Consider the following 23,000-nt stretch of genomic DNA (forward strand, 5'->3'; position numbering starts at 1 on the left):
CTCTTAGGGAAGTCTGCTGCCTCCCTGGGACCTGGGTTAAGGACATCACTAGGAGACTTTCTAGCCTGGTGCGGCCCTTGGACTTTTACCTGTCACTGCTCTTCCATGTGGATGGTGGGGAAACCGCAACATGCGGTCCAAGGGCAACTAAGAGACTTCAGGGCCTTAGGGCATCCTTCCCTCTAAATTGGAGAGACCTTATTGTGGCCTTTCAGTACTTACAGGGAGCCTGTAAGAAAGACAGAGACCTGATCACTCTCTACAGCTACCTGAAAGGAGGTTGTAGTGAGGTGGGGGTCGGTCTCTTCTCCCACGTAAGAAGTGATAGGACAAGAGGAAATGGCCTCAAGTTGTGCCAGGGGAGGTTTAGATTGGACATCAGGAAAAATTTCTTTACCGAGAGTGGTCAAACATCGGAACGGGCTGCCCAGGGAAGGGGTGGAGTCACCGTCCCTGGAAGTGTCCAAAAAACATGTTGATGTGGCACTTCAGGGCATGGTGGTGTTGGGTTGATGGTTGGACCGCATTATCTCAGAGGTCTATTCCAACCTAATGATTCTACAGGACAGACTTTTTAGTTGGGCCTGTAGCAACGGGGGCAAGGGGTAATGGTTTTAAAGTATAAGAGGGCAGATTCAGACTAGATATAAGGAATAAAGTTTTTATAATGAGGGTGATGAAACACTAGAACCGGTTGCCCAGAGAGGTGGCAGATACTCCATCCCTGGAAACATTCAAGGCCCTCAGCAACCTGACCTAGTTGAGGACATCTGTCCTGGTTTGAACTGGGATAGAGTTAATTTTCCTCCTAATAGCTGGTACAGTGCTGTGTTTCAGATTTAGCGTGAAAATAATGTTGACAACACACTGATGTTTCCGTTGTGCTTACCCTGAGCCAAGGACTTTTCAGTTTCCCAAGCTCTGCCAGCGAGGAGGTGCACAAGAAGGTGGGAGGGAGCACGGCCAGGACAGCTGACCCGGACCAGCCCAGGGACATTCTGTACCCCAGGATCTCATGCTCAGTATATAAAGCGGGGGAGTTAGTCAGGGGGCAACGGATCGCTGCTCGGGCATTGGTCAGCGGGTGAGGAGCAACTGCCTTGGGTCTCACTTGTTTTTCTTGGGTTTTCACTTTTTTTGTTAATGCAGGTTCTGAGATCCATGATAAGTCACAGATTCTAGAAAGAAGGCACCCTTTAAAATTTCCTACATACACGCAAAGCTTTAATTAACACCGGCAAAAATTAGGAAGAGAGCAAGGGGGAAAAAAAAGATGACAATATAATCCCCTCTCTATATAATCCTCTGGATATTAGGATCCCTCATGTGAGCTAGGGAAGGTCCCAGCTTCCTCAAAACAGTAAAGAAGAATTGTTCTTCCTGCTTCTCTCTGAGTGCACCACAAAAACCATTTAAATAAACGAATGCTACCAAAAAAAGAGCGTAACAAACACCGGTACAATACTCAACCCCATTAGATGCCATCACTGTTTGAAAAATGCTGCCTGTGGGTGAGCTGCATACAGACCTGCACACACACTGACAACTTTATTGCTTGAAATTCATACTACAAACCCCATATGTTTTCTACCCAGGGAGGCAGGCCTGAAAAGCACAGCTTATTGATCTTCTTGAAGCTTATTTACTATTAGGGAATGATTTCTGTATTGCTGCAAGCTCAAATTCCGTTCGTCTTAGTAATAGTAATGGTTTAATCCTAAATAAAAGCAGTAGTTTAACAACGCTGCAATGCTATAGTATTTTAAAAAAAAAAAGGTACAAAATGAGGTGTAGTTTAAATGCCAAAAAGTGTCACTGCCATTTTAACTGTGAGCAATAAAAATTAATCAACATCTTCGAAAAGATTAATTTTCAATTTTGGTTTATTTTATTGCTTAAATATAGATTGCACAGTGTGTTCTTACATTTATTGAAACTGGTTCGTGACGTACAGTACAGAATCTATGACCATCAGAACAACAGACCAATGAGCCCTACTGTGACTTTGGAAAACAGGCTATTTCTATCTTCTCAAATTAACAAGGATTTCATTTACTTTGAAGTTACTCGCTATCAAAAGCTGCAATTTTTCCAATGACATAACGGGAAAGAGAACCCAAAGCAAAAGCTGGAATACATTTGAACAGCTGGATACCAATTCATAAACGTTGTGACAGCACTCGGTGCGTTGCAGGTAACACAGGACCAGGATGCATATGGAGATTTTAAGCTCTGCAACTTGTCTCAAGAACATAAAGAGATTAAGTGAAACAAAGCAGCTTTATACTGTACAACAGCATTCTTAATTCATTTGGTTTCACTCATTAGCTACATATCACCACAGCTACAAAAACAACACATCTTGCAGTCACTCCCATCTCCCAGCTGCCCAGAAAGGCCAGTGAACCAATTATCAACTTACACGCTCCCTGAATTTCCAGAGAGAAGGAAATTAAGTATCATGTGAACGCGCGTGTGCTCAAGCTCTTCGCTCCCTGCACGACACCTGCACGACACCTGCATTTCCCAAACAAAGCTCATTTGAACACTGAGAACCTGGAAACCTACCATTCGCATAAATGAAAAATACTCCATAAACAGAACAGAAAACGAAATGCTGAATCTAGTTATTTTCACATGCAGCAGTCATGCAACAGAATTCAATCACAGAAACAATCCTGTATTTACAGCACAGTCTCCATACTGCGTAAGTGCAATCAGTACATCGTTTATTTCTTAGACTCCGTATTTTCTTTTTGTACAAAAGTGCACAGTGTTATTCTTAAAAAAAAAAATAAATGACAGAGTGGATAAGTGGTTTACATCGTATCCCTAGGTTAGATTCACTATTTAAAAAATTACACTCTTTATATAGGCCAAAAAACTATTACGTCTTACCTTAAAAAACAAAACCAAACCAAAAATTGGAAACTAAAAGCTAGAGTCCTATTTATGTGTAGACTGTGGTCTGATCAGGCTGATACGCGCTGCAGCAGTAAAAATCACAACGGAATGCTGTAGATAAGGGGCTGTTTCGTCATCCACTAACAGCTGTGATTGCACTGTTAAACTGAAAAGAAGGTCTCAATTACCTTTTGAGTTTTGTGAATGCTTTCTGAAAGTCTCAGCATGTTATCTCATAGGTTTAAGTAGCTGATATTTGTCTCGTCAGGCTTTTAAAAGCGGTCCTGTGGAAGACTGCACTGCAGTTCAAAAAACTTAAAAGTCCTTTTTCCAGTGGGTCTGCAAATGCTCAGAACAGCCAGCCTATTAGCTGGCCCGATAACCGTTCGGACCTTAGGATTACGCAGTCATGGATTAATTTAGGTTGGGACTTCTGAAGGTCATCTAAACCGAGCTCCTGCTCAAGGCAGGGCTAAATGAAGTTAGATCCCATTGTTCATGACCTGATCACTGTTCATCCAAACGGCTGGCTAACAGAAATGTCTTGCATTTATTATAGACATTCGAGAACATCCATTCACGTTTGTGCTGCTTCAGTCAGATTCAGACAGATTAAGGGACTTCAAAGCTACTATTCAGGGCACCAACAAAAGCTGTTTTTTTTTTTCTTTTTGCCTGCAGAATCCAGGAGTTGTAAAGACAGCCTTGACAATTGCCATCAAAAGGTGATTTACTCTATCAGTTTTATTTTATTTACATTAGAATAGTATACTCAGATACATAAACCTATGGAAGTTACCATATTTTCCTCATTTCTAGAAAGTTTTGAGAAATGAAACAAAAATGAACACAGTGATGCATCTCTAAAAATGCTTTTGCTTGAAAACATATTAATAAATTCTTGGCCTTTAAATGGTTTCATCCAGTTTTCTTTCAATTTCTAAAATATCATTAAAAAGCTGTAATAAACTACAGAGAAATACCTCATAGAATATATTTGTAATTTCTCTATTTATGAATTAAAATGCCCTCAGTTTATCTTCTGCTATACTAAATATATCTCTCGTGTATTTATACTAAAGCAGACAGTAAAATACTACTGCATTTTCAAAAGTATAGTCTGTAAACCATACACCTTAAGATAGGAAAAATATTGCACAATTCAGTGCTTCAAGAGATTTCTCCTCTTAAGCAAAGCAGTTAACTTTTAGCAAGAAACACAGGACATATACTGGGCGTATATATCTAAAAAGCATGTTATGTGATGCATCAAAAAATACTTAACAGGTGTCCATGAATTCATTTACTGTACTTGAACACGTGTAAGGTTTTGGTGTTTTCTATATATTCCAAAATAAACAGGTTGACTCGCTATGACAGCATGAACAACATGGAGCTAAGGTAGTGCTCCACTGGAACATTTAATAAGATGAAGCAAGCCAAAAGCATTCTATTTAGACACATATTGAGGTGGAGAGGAGAAAAAAAAAACAACACAACCAAACAGTAAAAAAAAAAAACACCAGGAAGAAAGCTTTAACAGATTTACAGTTACAATGTCTGAAATTAAGGAATTTACACACATACAAATTCCTAAAGTAACTGAAATACGGCAAGACAAGTTTTAAATTCACACGTACTCAAGTATGAAAGCGAAGAAACCTGATATATGAAAAACCTAACTTCAAATATATTACAGAAGAAAACAACTCAAGACAGTGTCATGAGTTTGGCTAGAGTAATCTGTATTTGGCTCATGTCCGTCACCATTTTAAAGTTAGTTTAGATGAAACAAACAATAAAATTTGAGAACTCATCTTGTTCTTTCTATTGTACTCTACTCTAAATAATGTCCAGCAGACTTCAGAAGACACTTAATACACACAAAGATCTGGAAACTTCATCTCATAGACTGGAACAGACTGGTAATGAGCATGTCCAGCAGTAATGGTCATCGTTCCTGAGGGGCTAGGTGGAGGACTGTGTGAGAAGAACAATCAATATATATAATTTATAATTATAAGGATTGCTTTCTTTTTTTTAATAACTTTATACACTAAGAGACGAGAAACAGAAATAAATTATATCCACCCCCTCACCCAACCATCCTGAAATTCTAACGAAATTATCATCCTTGGGTTTCTTTTTGTACTGCGGTCTAAATCATCAACTTCATCGATGTTACAGAACTATGAAAATGCATTTTATTACTAACAAATACTATTTATCCTGCACAAGTCTTTATAATAATGTCATGTAGTATTTCGGGTGTTCAACGTCTCATTACTTTCTCAAACAGGTACAGCAACGGGAAACCAGCAGCATTCTTCAATATTGCTGATACACAGAGAAATATTATAGGAATATAAGTACACTCTGACATAGCTTCTGGACACTCTCTGCTATCTAAAAGGTTCAAAGTAACAACAAGAAAATCCAAGTGACTATTTTAGATGAAGACTACTCTTCATCAGCGTACTGGTTTTGGCTGGGAGAGAGTTAATTTTCTTCACCGTCGCTTGCACGGGGCTGTGTTCTGGATTTGTGACCAAACCAGCGTTGGTAACACCGGGACGTTTTCGTGACTGCTGAGCAGCGCTCGCGCAGAGTCCAGGTCTTCTCTGCTTCTCACGCTGCCCTGCCAGTGGGTAGGCTGGGGCTGGGCAAGAAGCTGGGAGGGGACACAGTCCGGGACAGCGGATCCCAACTGACCAAAGGGACATCCCCATCCCATATGACGTCACTGTCAGCAATAAAAGCTTTAAGGGAAGAAGCAGGAAGGGGAGGACGTTTGGAATTATGGCATTAATCTTCCCATGTAACTCTTACGTGTGATGCTTTCCTGGACGTGGCTGAGCACCTGCCCAATGATGGGACGTGGTGAGTGACCTCCTTATTTTTTTTTTTTTTGAAGGAATAAAATCCCTTATTTTTCTTTGCTTGCACGCATGGCTTTTGCTTTACCTATTAAACTGCTCTTGTCTCATGGGTTTTCTCACTTTTACCCTTCCGATTCTCTTCCCCATCCCACTGAGGGGGAGTAAGCCAGCGGCTATGTGGGGCTGAAATGCCTACCGGGGTTAAACTACAGCATTCAGTCAATTATTTGCAGCCTATTACATGTGTTTAAGAAGACTATGACACGACTATCTGAAAGTAGTCACCAACGCTTTGTAACTCATTTTTCATTCATCATATTCTTCTTGCATAAAGCCTTACCGAATGGTGAGCTCCAGTATCTGTGCGAGTCTGTCGTGAAGCAAGTTTGCCTAGGAAAAAAGAAGAAAATTGAATTATTAACTACTAGATATTGAACCAAGCTGAAATGAACGCGTCAGGCCACGCTTGGCGAGTGTGTTCCACACCACCACGTGGCAAACCCAGGCAGCATGTCCTGCCTCGATTTCTTTTCTCACTGCTGCCAGGATTCTGAGCCCTGAAGAGACATGTGAGATTGAGTGAGCCTGTCCTGGAGTGCAAGGAATTGTATAGCAAACTTTGCTGTTGCAGATAGGAGTTTAACAAACCCGAAACACATTTAGTTATTCAAAATATATAATGGGGTAAATACTGATCCAGTTATCCCAGGATGAATTAGGACTGTGAATCTAGATTAGAATGGACTGTGAATCTAGATTTCAAAGGGAGCAAGGAAAACATTAAGATGAAGAGTACATGAGATCTCCTTTCCTTTTCAAATGGTCTAAGAACAACCAAAACCACACTTTGAATAACCAGAATCTCCCCAGACTGATAATAGTGGAGACAATAACTGAAGACAATGAACTGAACTTCTTCAGAAATACCAGCAGCAGCGACATGGTAACATAAATCACCTTTAGCCAGCACATCTCCACTAATGCTTTTATTAATATCCTCAATGCCGTACAACATTCGTCAGAAACTCACTTTGGTTTCACATTGTGCAGCGATCTCTTCAAATGGTGCTTTTTGGAACTTTTCAATCACGAGACGCCTTTTTTCTTTTTCCTGTTCCTCAAGTCCATTGTTATCTTAAAAAAAAAAAAGACAACAAATATAATCTTTGCCTATCAAGTGTGATATCAACGTTCAAACGTGCACTGCAGGAGCACAGAAGCGCTGTATTTGGAGTAATGCAACCACACTTAAGCGAGCTGTCACCTGTCACTGCTTACACTGCGGTGCTGGGTGCTGTGGGGTGCCGAGTCAGGGTGATGTGGGTCTTTGAAAATAATCACTCAATGGGATTTGAAACTATCAGGTTATTTATAGCTTGGCCAAGTTAATACACGACAGGCATTTCCAGATGCTTTTCATTCACTCACATTAGCTTCAGGAAAGGAACTCGCTAAAATTATCGAGATATCATTTCAGAAATTTAGAAAGAAATAACGGAAGTTGTAAGTAAATTTACCAGCTGAAGAGAGATAAAGGTAATATTTTAATTATGTTATTCTGGCCACACCTTTTTCTCTAGCAACTCCACAGTAATCTAGAACTATGCTGCATAAACGTAATTGTAACACATCTTACCAATTGCTTTCTTCAAAGCTTCGAAAGTGATTTCTTCAGTATTATCAACCTAAACACAAAGAAACACAACCCTTTAAACCTCACATATAACATATACACTTCTAAAAAACAAGGAATGTGATAAACACAGAAGGCCGAAATGGCCACAGAGATCTTCTGCCTTACAAGTTTCTAACAGCTTTCTCTGGAGTTTCTCTGACAGCCAACAGATCACTAATTCACATTTTTAAGCCACTGAAATCACAGCGATCAAGGAAAACTTTCCAAATTCTAGTCAAGATGCTCTATGGCAACAATACTTTGGAAAATGACGACTTGAATTTTGACAGACGCCTTTGGGGCAGCCATCTGCTGTGGTGTTTCTATACTGTTACGCCTCAGTACCGGTTCTCAGACAGCTGTGGCAAATAATAGCAACTGCTTCTTGAGACCAGCTGAGTTACCAGCAACGTGGCACTAAAATAAGAGATGGCAGTGGAGGGTCGAGTGGAAATGGTTATTGCTTTAGGCAATACCAGTACAGGCTCCAAATAGTTTGGTGCTTATGTCAAACACTGGGGCTAAAGGGGTCTTCATAACAAGCTATGTCTGATGCACTGAGAAAATCTGTTTATTAAGAAACATGAATACCCATTTGCTGCTGCAGATGTACTTCATTAGGAACTGCTCGGGGCCGCAAAATTGCCAAAGATGCACGAACGTTTCTCTGAAGAGCTCCAGTCCATGGATCTTTGTGTTTCAATCCTTTATAGACCTAGAGCTTCTATACCAATTAAGCATATTGACAACGAAACCACTGTGATAGTGTTAGGGGAGAATGCTTAGATGGCAGATAACAGGGCTTCTTGGCTTGGACTGCCTTACTTTAATCCTTCAAAACTAATACAAACAGGCAGCACTTTTTCGTTAGAAGCGGTCTAACATGATTTAAGAGAAAAGATCTGTAAGGTACCAAAACGTTATTTCCCCCAATTCAGAAGACTCGGAATTTTTTCAATCTTTTAATTCACTGATTTAACCTACTATAAAAGGAAAAGCCAGAAGAAGTAGCTGTTTCCCTTTTACATCAGTGTCATTTCAGGAGATGGAGCTGTAAATGATACTTTTCTAATAGATTTGACTACATCGGCGTTGTATTCTTTACCTCTGAATAGATAAAACGTTAATAAACAAACAGCAAAACATGTTTTATGTCAAATATTTGTGGGTATGGCTAGAGATAAAGAGTATTCAGGTTTTGAAATGATCACCTTGTATATGATTCATATTCGGTAAATACTACTTATTTATGGCAGCCTTTCAGATTTCTAATTAACATCTGTAGTAGCTGCTGATATTAGCCAGCATTATCAGTATCACAGAAGCACTAGCTGCTTTTATAAGTGCTTTCATCTTATAAACGCAGATAAAGATGGAATAAACCATCTTCCTGAACACATGCCATAACAAAAAAAACTTCGATTGTGATGACAAAAAAAAATTGCATTCATATTATATAGAATAATAGGTACTTTATGGACAAACAATGTTCTACCTCACAGTGCAGAAATGATACCACACATCATTAATCCTAAAACTTCCATTGATTAAGGAGTTTATCCTCTCAATCATAAAGCCTTTTTTTTTTCCAGTTTAATTCTGCTGACAGTGATGGCTTATGTTATACTTACTAACCTACACAGCAAAAAAAACAGATTTTTGTATCCTTGTGGGCTTTTTTCTTTTTTCCCTCCTCTTGAGTTACATCCAGCGCGTCACCTTATGTTGCAGGTGGCGAAAAACATTCATTATAGGGAACAAGAATTAGCAACAATTACCGAGCACCATTCCTGAGGAAACAGGCTGCCCAGGGAAGTCACCACCCCTGGAGGTATTTAACAGATGTACAGACGTGGCGCTGGGGGACACGGTTGAGTGGTGGACTTGGCAGTGCTAGGTTAATGCTTGGACTCCATGATCTCACGGGTCTTTTCCAACCTAAATAATTCTGTGATTAACCCATCGCAAGAGCGCTAATACTGGAGCCTCACCATGACTGAGAAGTTCATTCTGGTCTCTCTACCAGTTTTTCGGCTGTTTGCTATATAGGTATCAAGGTGCAGTCACCAAATCAGAAAATACTGGTTTTCCCTTTGCATTGCAAAGAGAAATTGTGAAGCAACTAAAGGAGGACTACTTTGTTTCATAGGTTTTCGATGAATAAAATTCTTGTTTTCAAGAGAGACAAACAGTAATTCACTATCCAAGACACTGTACCACGTTAAACTGGGAACCCAGACAAACATTTTGACGTATCTACAACTGCTATATCCTCTTCAAAAAATGTCTCCGTATCAATGCTTAACGTAGCGTCAGCATAATCATTTGCAATCTGAAATGGAAACTCTCACTTAACTCTACTTTCAGGATATTAATGGCAAATATCCCCATTCCTACTACGAGCATTTACTGTCTTCAGAAAGGTAAAAGATTGTGAAAATCTGGCGTATTTTTCAAACGCTTTTTGTCTTCTTTCTCCTCAACTTTTACCTAGTTTATTTGTACCCTTGCTAAAGCACGAGAGCAAGAAGTGAACACAAAATATCACCTGAGGTATCATCAGCACAGAGCAGAAAGGAATAATAATAATGATGCAAATCATAATCCCCTTCTCTCAGTAAGTTCTAAATTGAAGCTTGCTCCTTTGCAATAGCTTAATACTGCATTTTTAACTAACATTCAGCTTGACTCTGTCTACACATTCTGTTTCGCGTCCCTAGCCCGTTTGTGCTTGAAGATGCTAAAGGCAGGATTCATTTGCAGGTACAAACACCTCAATTTCAACAGCTAATCTCCATCACAGCCAGCAGAGCCTTGAAAAAAATGCCGTAGAAACAGAAATTTATTTTAAGAACGACTTCAAAGGAAGTGTCAAAAGATGTAGGATAGTTTTAATTATAATGCAGTCTTCCTAAGGGATAATTAGCATCAGCTCCTGCACCCTATGAACTTTTTGTTGCTACCTTATCCTTCCCATGACCTTCAAAGTGCTGTGTGCTAAACTCTTCTGGAAGGGAGAAGTGATGCCTAACACCGTGGCGTATGCAGCCTGCCTAGTCTTTACTTGCCCCTCTCAAAGACAGCAGGTCTCCCACTAGTCTTACATCTGCCAGTCCCATGGTGATGAACAAGACTCTCTAGATACTTCAAATGATGCAGGAATTTATTTGATACCTCAAAACGCAAAGAAAATATTTTAGAGTATTTACTCATTAGTTGTTTGGCATATATATGTATTGCCGCCCCATATTCTGTAGTTACTGTCTGTAAAAACCATAGTGACAAAATACTTTACACTTTATTTGTAGAGCAAGACCAGTATCGGTGTCTTTCACAACCCATCTCTATAAACACAGGAGTTAAAAAAAATCAAAACCTCAAAGCATTTAACGTTGCTAGAACAATTAGATATCAGAATTTCGGGGCAATCTTCATTTGCATTCACCCCCCATGAAGATGCTGCTTTAAAGTATCCCAGTGTTTTCATACCTTATCCTCTATGTTGTTGCCAGGCAGAATATCCACCTGAATAGATACTGTGTCCACAATGCTCTTCCTCCTGGAGAGTCTGTCCTCATCTAGAAGAAAAACAACTTCTCACTTTTTTGTATAACAGTTGAAATACGATCAATCAAATTTCTACACATCAGATGCCGATTTGTTTCTATTTGCCTGTTTAACCCAAGATCATATATTTTATCATTTGGATTGTTGTGAAAAATGATCAGTTACTGCTCTAAATTATTAAATATGAAGGGAAACAACCTTTTTGTGGTCCCTTCCCCCTCTCATCCCAGTGCTTGCCAACTTTTCCTTGAAACCCAGAAATTAAAAAAATGAAATGAGATCTGATTGAAATGTATAATAAGTAGCATATGATGATATATTGCCGCAGAGTAATTTAAAAAAGCCTGAACTTATTTTTTTCGATTGTGAAATTGAAATACTAAGGTCCTAATCTGAAGGTATTCTGAAACAGAAAAGGGCTTCTTGGAACATGACTCACTGACAGAACAAATAAAGAATTCTGAACAGAAATGAACAACAATTCCTCCTTATTCTTGTTGCTACAAGTACCATATTCAGTGAGTCTAAAAATCTACTTGGCGAAAAATATTCTTTCCATTTCTAACTTCCTACAAACATGTCAGCAAGTCCAGCTGGCCTAAAAAGTGGTCAGAATGAGATCAACTGCGTTGATACAAGGAGCACAGCAATTTCATTAATGCATAAGCCGATTATGATCGAATGATCCACCAGGTGGTGGATTTTCCTTTTGTGACTGCCTTCCTGAGACAATACACCAATAATCTTTCCTCATTTTTGACATTTAACATATTAACGTGGGATTTAAAAAAACAGTAAAAAAAGAGATTTACAGATGTGTCCTGAGGATTGTCTGACCAACGGAGACTTGAGTGGCCCGACTCTCATGTATCTCACAAAACCATGAATTGTGATGTTACATTTTACATTTTAGCCAAGACCCGGCCATTACTATTTGTTGACTGGCACTGCACACAGTTAGAAGAACCTACAGGCACTTGATACTAAGATAAGAAGAACAATTGTAAAACTCCCCCACCACAAGGTAAGTTATGCTGGTTCTTCCACAACCTTTGTTTAAACCCCCTCTGGCAAAGCGCTTTTGCGGGGCAAATGCTGAGCATGAACAAACAGGACTCATTCCAGCAGAGCGGAACATACTCAGCTTTCAAAAATCAGGAAATAACTTTCAGAAGTCATATAAATGAAATGCCATTTTAAGAGCAAGAGGCAGTGAAAGAACAAGATTAGTGAAAAACACCTGACTTCTAGCTGTCTTTGCAAGCTTCTCAGAGACCCCGAGCATCTGAAGTGGCATTTTGAAGGATTTATTTAATTTTTAATCCCTGACGGCTCACTGGTACAAGACCAAATACATATGGATTCTGAGGAAATCACCTTAGCCCTCAAGAGTAAACAGAAGACAAAACTACATCTTTGCTGCCATCTTGCTGTTCTCTCTCTAATTGACAGGCAAGCACCAGAAGATACACTTTTGGGACTATTTTGGGACTATTTTGGATTTTGTAAGGGTTGCCTCACTATACTGGCCTGATAAAACTGCTCATTCATCTCTAATTTCAACATATTAAGTAGGGAGAAAACTGTGAAAATCACATTTTTTTTCTGTTCTATGATACAAAGCTCGTCTCCACTTACACGAAGCAGCCCAGAGGCACGAGGGCAGTGGTGGCGCTCCAGTACCCACTGCCCTGGCCCCTGCCAGGGCCTTCCTCATGGCCCGGGGGTGGCACCAAACCCATGGGGCACCACAAGCAGCTCTCTGTCATCTCATGACCGAGGCGGGATCAGTGACTGGGGTACGGGACATGTTGCGGGATGCAGGGGAACAGCACTTTGGGATCGCACAAGGCTTAGGATGGGATGTTTGGGGGAGGAAGCAAAGGGGGGGGGGGGGGGAAAGGAGGACTGACACGGTTTGAAGGAGCAAGAAGGGAAATAAAGGGATAAGAGAATAGAAGTGTCAGTACGTGCGTCCGGCCATGCCCTGAGCCTCATCGGTGCAGCCTGTCCCATCGCCTGATTAAATCCCATTTCTCTTTTCCTGGGTGAGGGACTGTGTTCTTTGGGCCGGTGCGTGCACGGGGGCTGAGCGCAGCAACCGGAGTCAGACCGCCGGCGTGCCTCGAGAGCGCGAAGGTGCACGGCCCCAGCGCACGCTCGCAAGGGAGTATCAAGCTGGACCAGCAGGCGAGTGGGTTGAGTGGCCTGCGAGCAGGGGGTGTCCCTGCGTGTCTGCGTGTCTCTGGCGAGGGGAGGCAGCTGGAGGGAGCAGGAGGCCCAGGCCCGCTGTCAGAAAGACCACGGAGCCCGCGGGGGGGGTTGACTGAGACGCGTGTGTACATGCACCCGTACCAGCAGCTGGACTGGAGCGGTGGGCTCTGGGGATTCACACGCTCAGGTGCCACTGACTGGGGACCCTGGGAAGCAGGAGACAGCTGGTGGGTAGGACAGGGTCTAAGCCCAGCTAACTGGTGGGATGCGCACGGAACATATGCACATATACATGTCCCACTAGTGGACCTTTATCCTGAACAGCCGGAGAGTGACATGAATCATCGTTCTGTGAACAGCTGAGAGCTTCTTTCAACTTTCCTGGGAAGAACAACGTGTTCTTGTAATGTGACTCAAAGAGGTAATTAGTACTATCACCAAAATGATACCTTTAGGCCTACCACCTGCTCGGAGTAAGGAAATAGGAAGCTACCATATTGTGGAGTTCCAAGTCAAGAGTAAACACAAAGGCAAACCTTGCAGCAGCTAACATTGCTACAGGTATATCAAGGAAATAAACAAAAAAAAAAAAGGCGGAAGGAAACACTACGTACGACACAATTTCTGGCTTAAAGGTCTAAAAGGCCTTCTAAAAGACTATTTTTTTTGACTGTGCACATCCTACGCAGATACACCACAGCTAGCAGGACAGCAGGCTGACCTACAACTCATTTTTACCTTTTGACTTGTGTCTGCATTTATGAGGTTTTTTGCCTGATGGAAATAGAGCTAAATTAAAAAAAAATTATATATGTATAGACAAAAAAATGATTAAATGTACATTTAGATTATCAGCTTGCTACCTCCCCCAAATAAGGAAGAGAACAAGGTACAAAAAGTTACAAATATGAATGTCTTTCAAACTGGTAAGAAGTACCAACATCTTAAAGACAGAATGGTGATTTTATGTCTATAAGTCATTGTTAAGCATTATATCATTGATATTCAGAAATATTAGAAATAATTAGGAAAAAATCTTCACTGGCTTTTTGGGTTTAACCATAACTTTCACAGGAATATACAAAAAATGGATCCATCTTTTACTAAAATTAATGATATATTTTGAAACACTACATTCTAGCATTATGAGATAACAAGCATCCCGGGTAGCATGAACTCTTCCAAATCTTCCTCAGGCATACTTTATTTTCATTGTGTTATCTGACACCAAGCCAGCACAGGTATCTCATGGAGGAAAACATAACGTTCTTGATTAAATTAACATCTGCTCATTGAGAATTTGACTACGGTCAATAACTCAAGCCAGCACAAGGCCATATGGCAAAGGGATGGAATACATTCCATCCACTGTTTACATAAAAAGCATAAACTACGCTGACTTGTATAACCCTTCCTCACCTGCTAACTCAAGTTAATACAGAAACACAGTAATAGTCACTACTATCTTCTTAGGTATTCTTTCAAAAGCAAAGACTTCATTAAAAAGAGTCAAAGTGGGTTCAAGAACTTTCTGCCCCACCTCCTGAATTTAAGGAAGAAAAAATAATGTTAAAAGGACACAAAGTTGAAAACTCTCAGCAATAATACAGCAGCTAATGAGAAAAAAAAAAACAAAACAACCAAAACCATCACAAAATTATACCATTTTATTGCCAAGGACTCACACTACATTTCATTGGCACACAAGACATTAAGAAAGCATTCTTAATAACTGGTACTTTTTTGTCACTAGTCACCACTTACCTGTTACCTGGGGTACATATGGAACTGACAATCTTTCCACACTGTATCCACTGCCTCCTAAGGATTCTGCAATCTTGTTTGTCAGGAAAAATAAATTTTTTTCATGCTTCTCTAAGGACTTTGGAAGACTGTCAAAATATATAACTGAAGTTATTATCTACCAATGTGGATTTGTTCAAGAAGTAAAATACTTTTCCAATGTCTGCAAGCAACCAAAAAGGGTCAGTGATAATGACTTGATAGAAATCAAACTCGCTGAGTTTTTTAGGAATTAATATAGATCCCATAATTTGTCCATTGAATAACTGCAATATACTAACTTACCTTAACAATTCTTGGTTATCTGAAATATGTTCCTCACCTATTCTTGCTACGTCTTGAGAGAATATGGTCTCTGTTAAATAGAAACAACTGCAGAGCAATAGTATTTGCCATTTGCCAGCAATGTGCTCTTGCACAAAAAAGGCTAAGGGTATCCTGGGCTGCATTAGGAGTAGTGTTGCCAGCAGGTCGAGGGAGGAGATCCTTCTCTGGCACTGGCAAGGCCCCACCTGGAGTGCTGTGTCAAGTGCTGGGCTCCTCAGGACAGGAGAGACACGGACTTACTTTGGAGAGTCCAACAAAGGGCCACTAATGTGGATTAAGGGACTGGAGCATCTCTCCAATGAAGAAAACACTGACAGAGCTGGGACTATTCAGCACGGAGAAAAGAAGGTGGATCTTATCAACGCACAACGTACAACTACCTTAAGGGAGGGATGGTGGAAAGACAACAGAGCCAGGCTCTTTTCAGTGGTGCCCAGTGACAGGACCAGCGGCCATGGGCACAAAGTGACACACAGGAGGTTCCCTTTGAACGTCAGCAAACCCTTTTTACTGTAAGGGTGACCAAGCACTGGCACAGGGTGGCCCAGAGAGGTTGTGGAGCTCCATCCCTGGAGATATTCCAGAGCTATCTGGATGTGATCCTGGACAGCCTGCTCTAGGTGACCCTGCCTGAGCAGGAGGGGGGCGTTGGACCAGGTGATCTCCAGAGGTCCCTTTCAACCTCAGCCATGCTGTGATCCAGTGAAAATGCACTTTGCCGTGTTAGCACTTACACCAAGCATCAAATTGTGCAGTTATTAATACCTCTGACTACGTTAAAAAAAGTCTGAAAACCACATTTTTTTCCACATATGCTTTTAATGCTTGGTTTTCTTCTGCCTATCCTGGACACTATTAAACATCTAAATCATTTTTCACATATGCAACATATTTCAATGATGGGCAATTTTTAACAGTAAAATAGGTGCTTCAATGTTCATTAATTCACCTACTGTATCTACTTACTTGCATTTGTCTTTGAAAATTGTTTCTGGCAGAAAGTAAGATGCTTCCAGACTTCTAGTTTCAATGACCTGAAAAAAAAACCAAGACAAATAGTACAAACAGAGTAGTTCCATAGCTATTTTCTCCAATGACGAAGTTGCTTTCTTGTGCATGTCAGTACTGTTTTACCAAAGCCAGCGAGTTGTAAAGTCTTATACCAGATGGGGATTTAGCCCATTATATATGGTTCCATAAACAAAGTAAAAATGTTATACCTTGAGAGACGAATATTCCCTGCATAATTTTAAGAGTCAGCAATTAACGCGTGCCATCAGAGACCAAAGAGCAATGTTGGTGGACACAAATACAGGAGATCGACACCACAAGCAATTACTTTACAGAAGTCATTTACTCATTTTGCAGTAGAACGTGTACTGTTCTAAATGACATAAATCCCTCATGTCTTACCTTGCTGACATGCTGACAAAAGGCAGGAACTGCAATCATCTGACTCAGAAAGTTTAGATACGCTGCAACCAATGCCATGACACCACAACGATTAAACATGGGTAGATTATCCTCATTGATTATGGCAATGTCCTGAAATATAAAGGATAGCAATATACTTTCCAAAGTTAACAGGCTGTCCCGAGTATATGGAAGTCAAAATTATTAGTAGTAACACTAGCTGACATATGATGACTATCTGGTATTACTCAGCATTTAATCTCTCTCATCTTAAAACCCTAGTCTTTTAGCTCTCTCCTGCATTAGGTATGTATTAGGTATATATTGATCTGAAGTTTGAGAGCTTGAAGGATTCAAGAAAAGAAGAAAAATAGATCTACTCAACTCAAACTTCTGTTTCTCTGAAAAAAAGTACAGGTTAATGACTGGGAAGTCTCTTGTCCTTACCACTTGCTGATCGTAACTTTTTTCAGGAAAATCAGAAACAACAATTTAATAATAAAATTCACTCTTGTGTATCACAGATACAGTACCATAAAGGAATTATTTCATGCTTATTAGCATTTATATATTTCTTCAGAATGTATTATTTTTGCTCTAGTAAAACTCCTAATGTAATTTTCATCAAGTAAGGATTTGGTTCAGCGACATATTTTAAAACGAAGGATGCACTCTGCATTTCAGAGTTTTTATAATGTAGGTGCACACTAGGGAACAAGGCTAATGACAGAGAGTGAGCTGGGAATACAGGACACAATGTCATCAAATTTCCATGGCACGTACTAGCACTACTTTTTTTGAATGCTTTAATTTCAACACAGACAAACCTACTAAGTTAGAGAGTTTCACTGAAGACTGGATGCAAGTATGAAATAATGTTTGATCCTGTAAAGGAAATAATAAGGAATAAAGTCTGTCAAAACACCGGTAAGAGTTTTACTCTAAAGATTAAATAGTCTGGTTTGACAAATATTTCCAAACAACCACTTAAACAAAAGCTTTCTTCCAAGGTGAGGACAGCCAATATATTTTATATGTAACACTGATGCAAGATCACAGGTTGTAAGAACACCCTGTCCATCTGCTAATGAATGGATCAGCGGTTCCAGGGAATGTTCCAACGGATTTCCACATCAGCTGTATTTCCTGAAGAGAGCATGCTGCAGAAGTTTGTAACAAATCCGATTAGTTGAAGCTTCCCTGTTAGTGATTGGGAGGTACAAAGTGGACCTCCTTAATGGATCGATCAAATTTGGACTGAATGATGCGATTTCCAATTTGAAGATCAACAGGCAAACAAAAAAAGTTATCCACATTTCCAGTTACAAATAGAAGTTGTCAATCAATGAACGCAACACTGATTCAGACTCATACCTGCAAAGCAATAGCTAATCGAATGAGGTCAATAACCACTTCTTCATTGGCTAGTTCAATTGTGGTAAGAGCTAGAGATGTAAACAGTAGCTCAAAGTTTTTTTGGACATTGTCTTCTTCTTTACAGCCTAAGTAAATGTGTCTGTACAACTGCTGACCGTGCTATAAAAAACAAAAAAAAGGGAAAACGAGTATTAAAATCACAGAATAATTCATGTTAGAAAGGATATTTAAAGGTCCTCTAGTACAACTCCCCACTCCAAGCAGGGCCAACTTTGATGCTGGATAATTTTAGACAGAGAATGAAAACAATAAAGAAGCCCAAAATACATATATCCACGTACATACACAAACAAGTACATGATTAATCAAGAAGTCCAGTAATTTATAGCAACAGCTTCTTTATAATACAGTACTGTTCTATTTTATGTAGAGATGTACAGATAAGCACGATGATTCAGAGAATTGCACGTGAATACTTCATTGTGTGCCAGGCACTGGCATTCATTTCCTACTGAAATAGTCAGGAAAAAACCTGCCCATTTATGAAAAGCAGAAAACAAAAAGCAGATCTTGAAACATTCCCAAGAACTTTCAAAAAACTGAGGAGCTTCAGAGGTTATCCTTGTGAAGACATCAAATTTCTTCACTAAGCGAGTCTCCTTGAACAGCAAACTGAGAAAAAATTCTTCTAGAGGGTGTTTCAGAAGATAAGTAGGGCTCATTGACCAATGCGCAGAGGGAGGCTCTAGCTCTAGTGAAGAACATCATCGGTTACCTAATGAAAGATCCTCAACTTCAAAAGTGACGTTCCTTTCCTCATAACATTGTGCTTGACCAAATCTTTGTAAAGAAACCATTATCTCAACACACAAAAAATGAAAACACAGAAAGGCAGGGTAAGAAGCAGGTTTCGCATGTAACACACAACTCAGTACCACCTCAGCATTCTCAATCTGTAGAGGATACAGGTCTGTATCAGTTAACTTCTAAGATCTAAGGACTGACACGTTACCTCTGGGCATACTAGTTCAGCTTTAGAAGGAGAAAGACAACTCTTTTTTAACATCTGTTTTTCAAGCGGGACATATTAATTTAAGAAATAATAATGATGTTGTTGGTCTTTTTATTACTTCTAAAATCAAATATATAGTTGTTCAAATACATGTTTTATTTAGAAAAGAGGGAAACGGTGCTATCAGCAAAGCACAGAAGCTACTATGAAATAAGCACAGTAAAGGTCAGCTGTTTAAAGACACAGCATATTTGGAAAATAAAAGTAATGAAACGACTCATCCCACTGATGAAGAATTGCACTTAGATATGAAAATAAGATATGGGGATTTTCTCAACACTTACAATCTTTCTAGAAGACTGCAAAATGCAGGAAGTTCAATATTTCTCTTCAAAGAAAGGATAGAAATAAACCTCCCAGCTTCGAGACAGCGGACTGAGATGCAAATAGGTTTGTGCCTATGTCTGGTATAATTCCACCTATGATACACAATTGCCTTGGGATCCCCATCTAACATCAAACAAGCCTCGATGGTCATTCAGATCTTAATGGACTTCCAGAGGTGCTTCACCCCTTTCCTGTGATTATGCAAGGGATCTCAGAAGAGCAGGCTGTAACGTACACATCTACACTAGCGGAGTAACACTGGGGTTAGGATATGCACCTGGAACAGTATCACACAGCTAATGACTCCTCAGGGTTAACACATTTTTTTGGGAAGACCGTCTCTCTTCCTTTTTTGCCTTCATTTTCAGATGAGCGTGTAAAAAATTCAAGTATTTAGTCTGATGGTTAAAATTTTAATCTAGCAAAATCAGTAAACACAACTTATCCAAAACTTTTAAATCCTAGAAATTCAATTCCTTATTTAAAATTTACTTCATTTTTTACAAAGATACATTACTAATAATTGCCAATGTTGAAGTATTCTTTAGATTTGCGTTATTCCAGTATTAATCAAAACGGGTGTACATATACCGTACCGAACATCAACTGCACCAACTTAGCAAGAACATTTGTCTCGCAATGTTACATGAAAGCTGCACAACTCCAGTCGGCATATTATTATATATGTAGTATTTTTGTCCCTGGACAAGTTAAACTGTAATTCTCCTGATTTTTATAGTAAGAATATTAAACTAAGCCAACACTCTGAGGACACGCATTTTTCATCGCGCAGCTAATAGGAAACAAAACCAAAGCGGCATGGGATAGCTGTGAGAAATTAATGTATTTTGTCAGGCCAGTAACAGTGACAAACGTCCTAAAGCCTGCTTGAGATTACTTCAGTAATTTGTAGGATTTTATTTACAAACACACCTACACAGAAACCATAGTCAGGAATGACAGAGCATACTAAGAACTAACTGCATTTTTCTCACATAGAATATAAGGTATTTATTGTGAAGAAGTAATTTCACTCCACACAAGCATCATCTAAAAAAAAAAATAGAATAATCTGTTTCTTTTTAGAACCAAACATACTCAGAAGTCAACTGGCACCATGGCCTGTAGTAACTGTCTTGTAAGGCAGTGCATTTTTCCTTCAAAGTTAACTTTCTTGGACATCTTTACCTAAAACGTAAGACACAAGTCCCTGTGTCAAGGCTTTTAAAAAAGATATTAAATAAAAAATTACCTGAAAATAGAACAAGCTAAAAGCCATCCAGATGAAAACCTACTACTGAGCATAAATGAAATACTGCACAGGGATCTAGCTACAGGGAGGCCTTTTCAGAACTGTGGTTTAGACACATACACTGTTTTAACTTCATGCACGCAAGGGTTTTCACTGAAGACAAATTAAAATTTGATTCCATGGAATCACCTCTTAAGTACCTAGAGCACCTCAATACTGAAATCACCGTAACTTGAGTTAAAACCACTTGGTACGGATCTTCGCAACTCATTGCAAAAACACAGTTGTAGAAGAAAAGCGAAGCAACTGCTTCAGTTATTTCATCTTCTTCATAGATAAAGAAGTTAACTTTTTCATTCCATTACCTTTTTCATGAAGCTCACGTCTTGCCTCGAAATTTTGTCTCGTTTTATCTTTAGATCAGAAACATCTGGTATTATCCTACGAAGGAAACAAAAAATGTCATTTTAGCAAGAAGAAGCTGAAAGGGAAGAGGATGCAAAATACACGAACTATTCAAACAAATCTTGAAGCAATTTCCATTTTAAACACATCCACGCTTAACAATGGCATTCAAATTTCAGTCGAAGAGAGAGAACCAAAACAGAACTGTAACAACCACGTATTTTCTTCCTCTACATAAAATACCATATTCTGTCTTCCACAGTGAAACTTCCCACAGTGAAATTCCATTTGGAATGGTCATTTAAGGCATCAGGCACTGAGGCTTACCTGTCAAATTCTTGCCATCAGTAAACAACACTGAGCCCAGTGCACGTATCAAACCAGCACATTAACATTTCATATTGGCAAAGATATTTAAAAGTCAACAGCTCTTATAATTCAGATACTAAATTAGAATTTCAAGTAGGCCAAAGCAAACAAGAAGAAGTACCGTATCCCTCGGAGCTTTGCTCTGTTGTCATGCCGATCAATGAGATTATGCAGTATTTCCAAGACCAGCTGCCTTAACTCGGAGTCTTCCATGAGTGAAGGAGACAACAACGGGTCCAGGAAGGGGGGAGGAAGTGCGTTAGTTATCGTTGTGGCTTTGTATCCTGAAGTCACCTGTTCATTGTAGGGAGTAAAATTAATGTGTGTCATTATTGCACTGTAAGAATTACTTGCAGATGTCACTCACTTCTTATCAGACTTGCCTTGGCATCTGAAAGGTGGATTCAAATTGAAGTATTGTGGTAGTGCTGAGAATTCCTAACCTCACTACGAATTTGGAAGGACTTTAATACTCATGTTCAAATGAACTCCCTCATCTGTTTTAAAGCGGTATTTCTCAAGATCCTTCCTCTACCAACATACTTCCCACCAAAAAATAAAGGTACCACTTAGGAATTTTTCTTGAAAAAGGGCAGAAAATGAAGATGGTAATAATTCCAACAGAGATTTTTCCCATTTCAGACGATGAGCTGCTCCTATGTGGTACTGAGTATGCTCATGTGAAGAAAAAGAGAAATCGGGGCCTATACATACATCTTAAACATGTATGGATTCTACTTTATTGCAAAAAAGAAAGCAAACAGCAAACATCACTTTCTTAGAAATCCAGTACCACGGTGGTGTTTTTTCCTTTTTTAAAACTAATACTACCTCTGACTTGCCTCATTCAATTACTTTTATTTAGAGCAAGCTCTGTGAGTATATAAGGCAAAGTTAATTTCTATCTGACAATTTAAATATTAACCAGCTGAACATTTAGAGCAGTCAGAAATTTTTAAAATGTACTGTCCCTTAAAACGGAGGTTACCAGTATATTGCAACCTCGAAACCAAAACAGGATTCAGAAACTGACAAGCACAAGCTGTTGAAGACTAGGGTGGCAAAATTATTCAAAATTAATTAAAATAAAAGCAATCTTTCTTTTCATCTAAGAATACATAATAATTATATCTTCATTATGCATGTTCCATACCATCACAGCTTTTATGTACAAACTGTGCTGCACTGGTTTTGGCTGGGATAGTTAATTTTCTCCATAGTAGCAGGTACGCTCCTGTGCCACGGATGCGTGACCAAACCAGCGTGGGTACCTCAGGGATGCTCTCGTTACTGCTGAGCCGCCCTTACACGGCGCCAAGGCCTTTTCTGCCTCCCTCTCGCAGCACCCCACCAACGAGCGGACTGGGGGTGCCCAAGGAGCTGGGAGGGGACACAGCCGGGACAGCTGACCCCAGC

At 39.6% G+C, this 23,000-nt stretch overlaps 1 protein-coding gene across 2 annotated transcripts in view; it reads right to left on the minus strand.

The window, feature by feature from the left end:
* Nucleotides 1–4,439: 4,439 nt before the first annotated feature.
* The window catches only part of EFR3A (EFR3 homolog A), a 67,216-nt gene continuing 48,655 nt past the window's right edge, over nt 4,440–23,000 (minus strand). Inside the window, exons 12-23 of one of the 2 annotated variants that reach the window (XM_086466256.1) lie at nt 21,706–21,878; nt 21,176–21,251; nt 18,157–18,318; nt 16,783–16,914; nt 16,336–16,403; nt 15,004–15,131; nt 13,978–14,028; nt 10,948–11,036; nt 7,420–7,468; nt 6,814–6,917; nt 6,124–6,173; nt 4,440–4,884 (exon numbers count right to left, since the gene is read on the minus strand). In XM_086466256.1, coding sequence (XP_086322382.1) covers nt 4,779–4,884; nt 6,124–6,173; nt 6,814–6,917; nt 7,420–7,468; nt 10,948–11,036; nt 13,978–14,028; nt 15,004–15,131; nt 16,336–16,403; nt 16,783–16,914; nt 18,157–18,318; nt 21,176–21,251; nt 21,706–21,878 — 1,188 coding nt within the window. In that variant the 3' untranslated portion in view covers nt 4,440–4,778. The remainder of the gene's footprint in view (nt 4,885–6,123; nt 6,174–6,813; nt 6,918–7,419; nt 7,469–10,947; nt 11,037–13,977; nt 14,029–15,003; nt 15,132–16,335; nt 16,404–16,782; nt 16,915–18,156; nt 18,319–21,175; nt 21,252–21,705; nt 21,879–23,000) is intronic. The other variant, XM_086466255.1, reaches the window with a different exon arrangement.

This window comes from Leptosomus discolor, chromosome 5 (assembly GCF_034619465.1).
Source record: "Leptosomus discolor isolate bLepDis1 chromosome 5, bLepDis1.hap2, whole genome shotgun sequence".
In the NCBI taxonomy this organism is placed as follows: domain Eukaryota; kingdom Metazoa; phylum Chordata; class Aves; order Leptosomiformes; family Leptosomidae; genus Leptosomus; species Leptosomus discolor.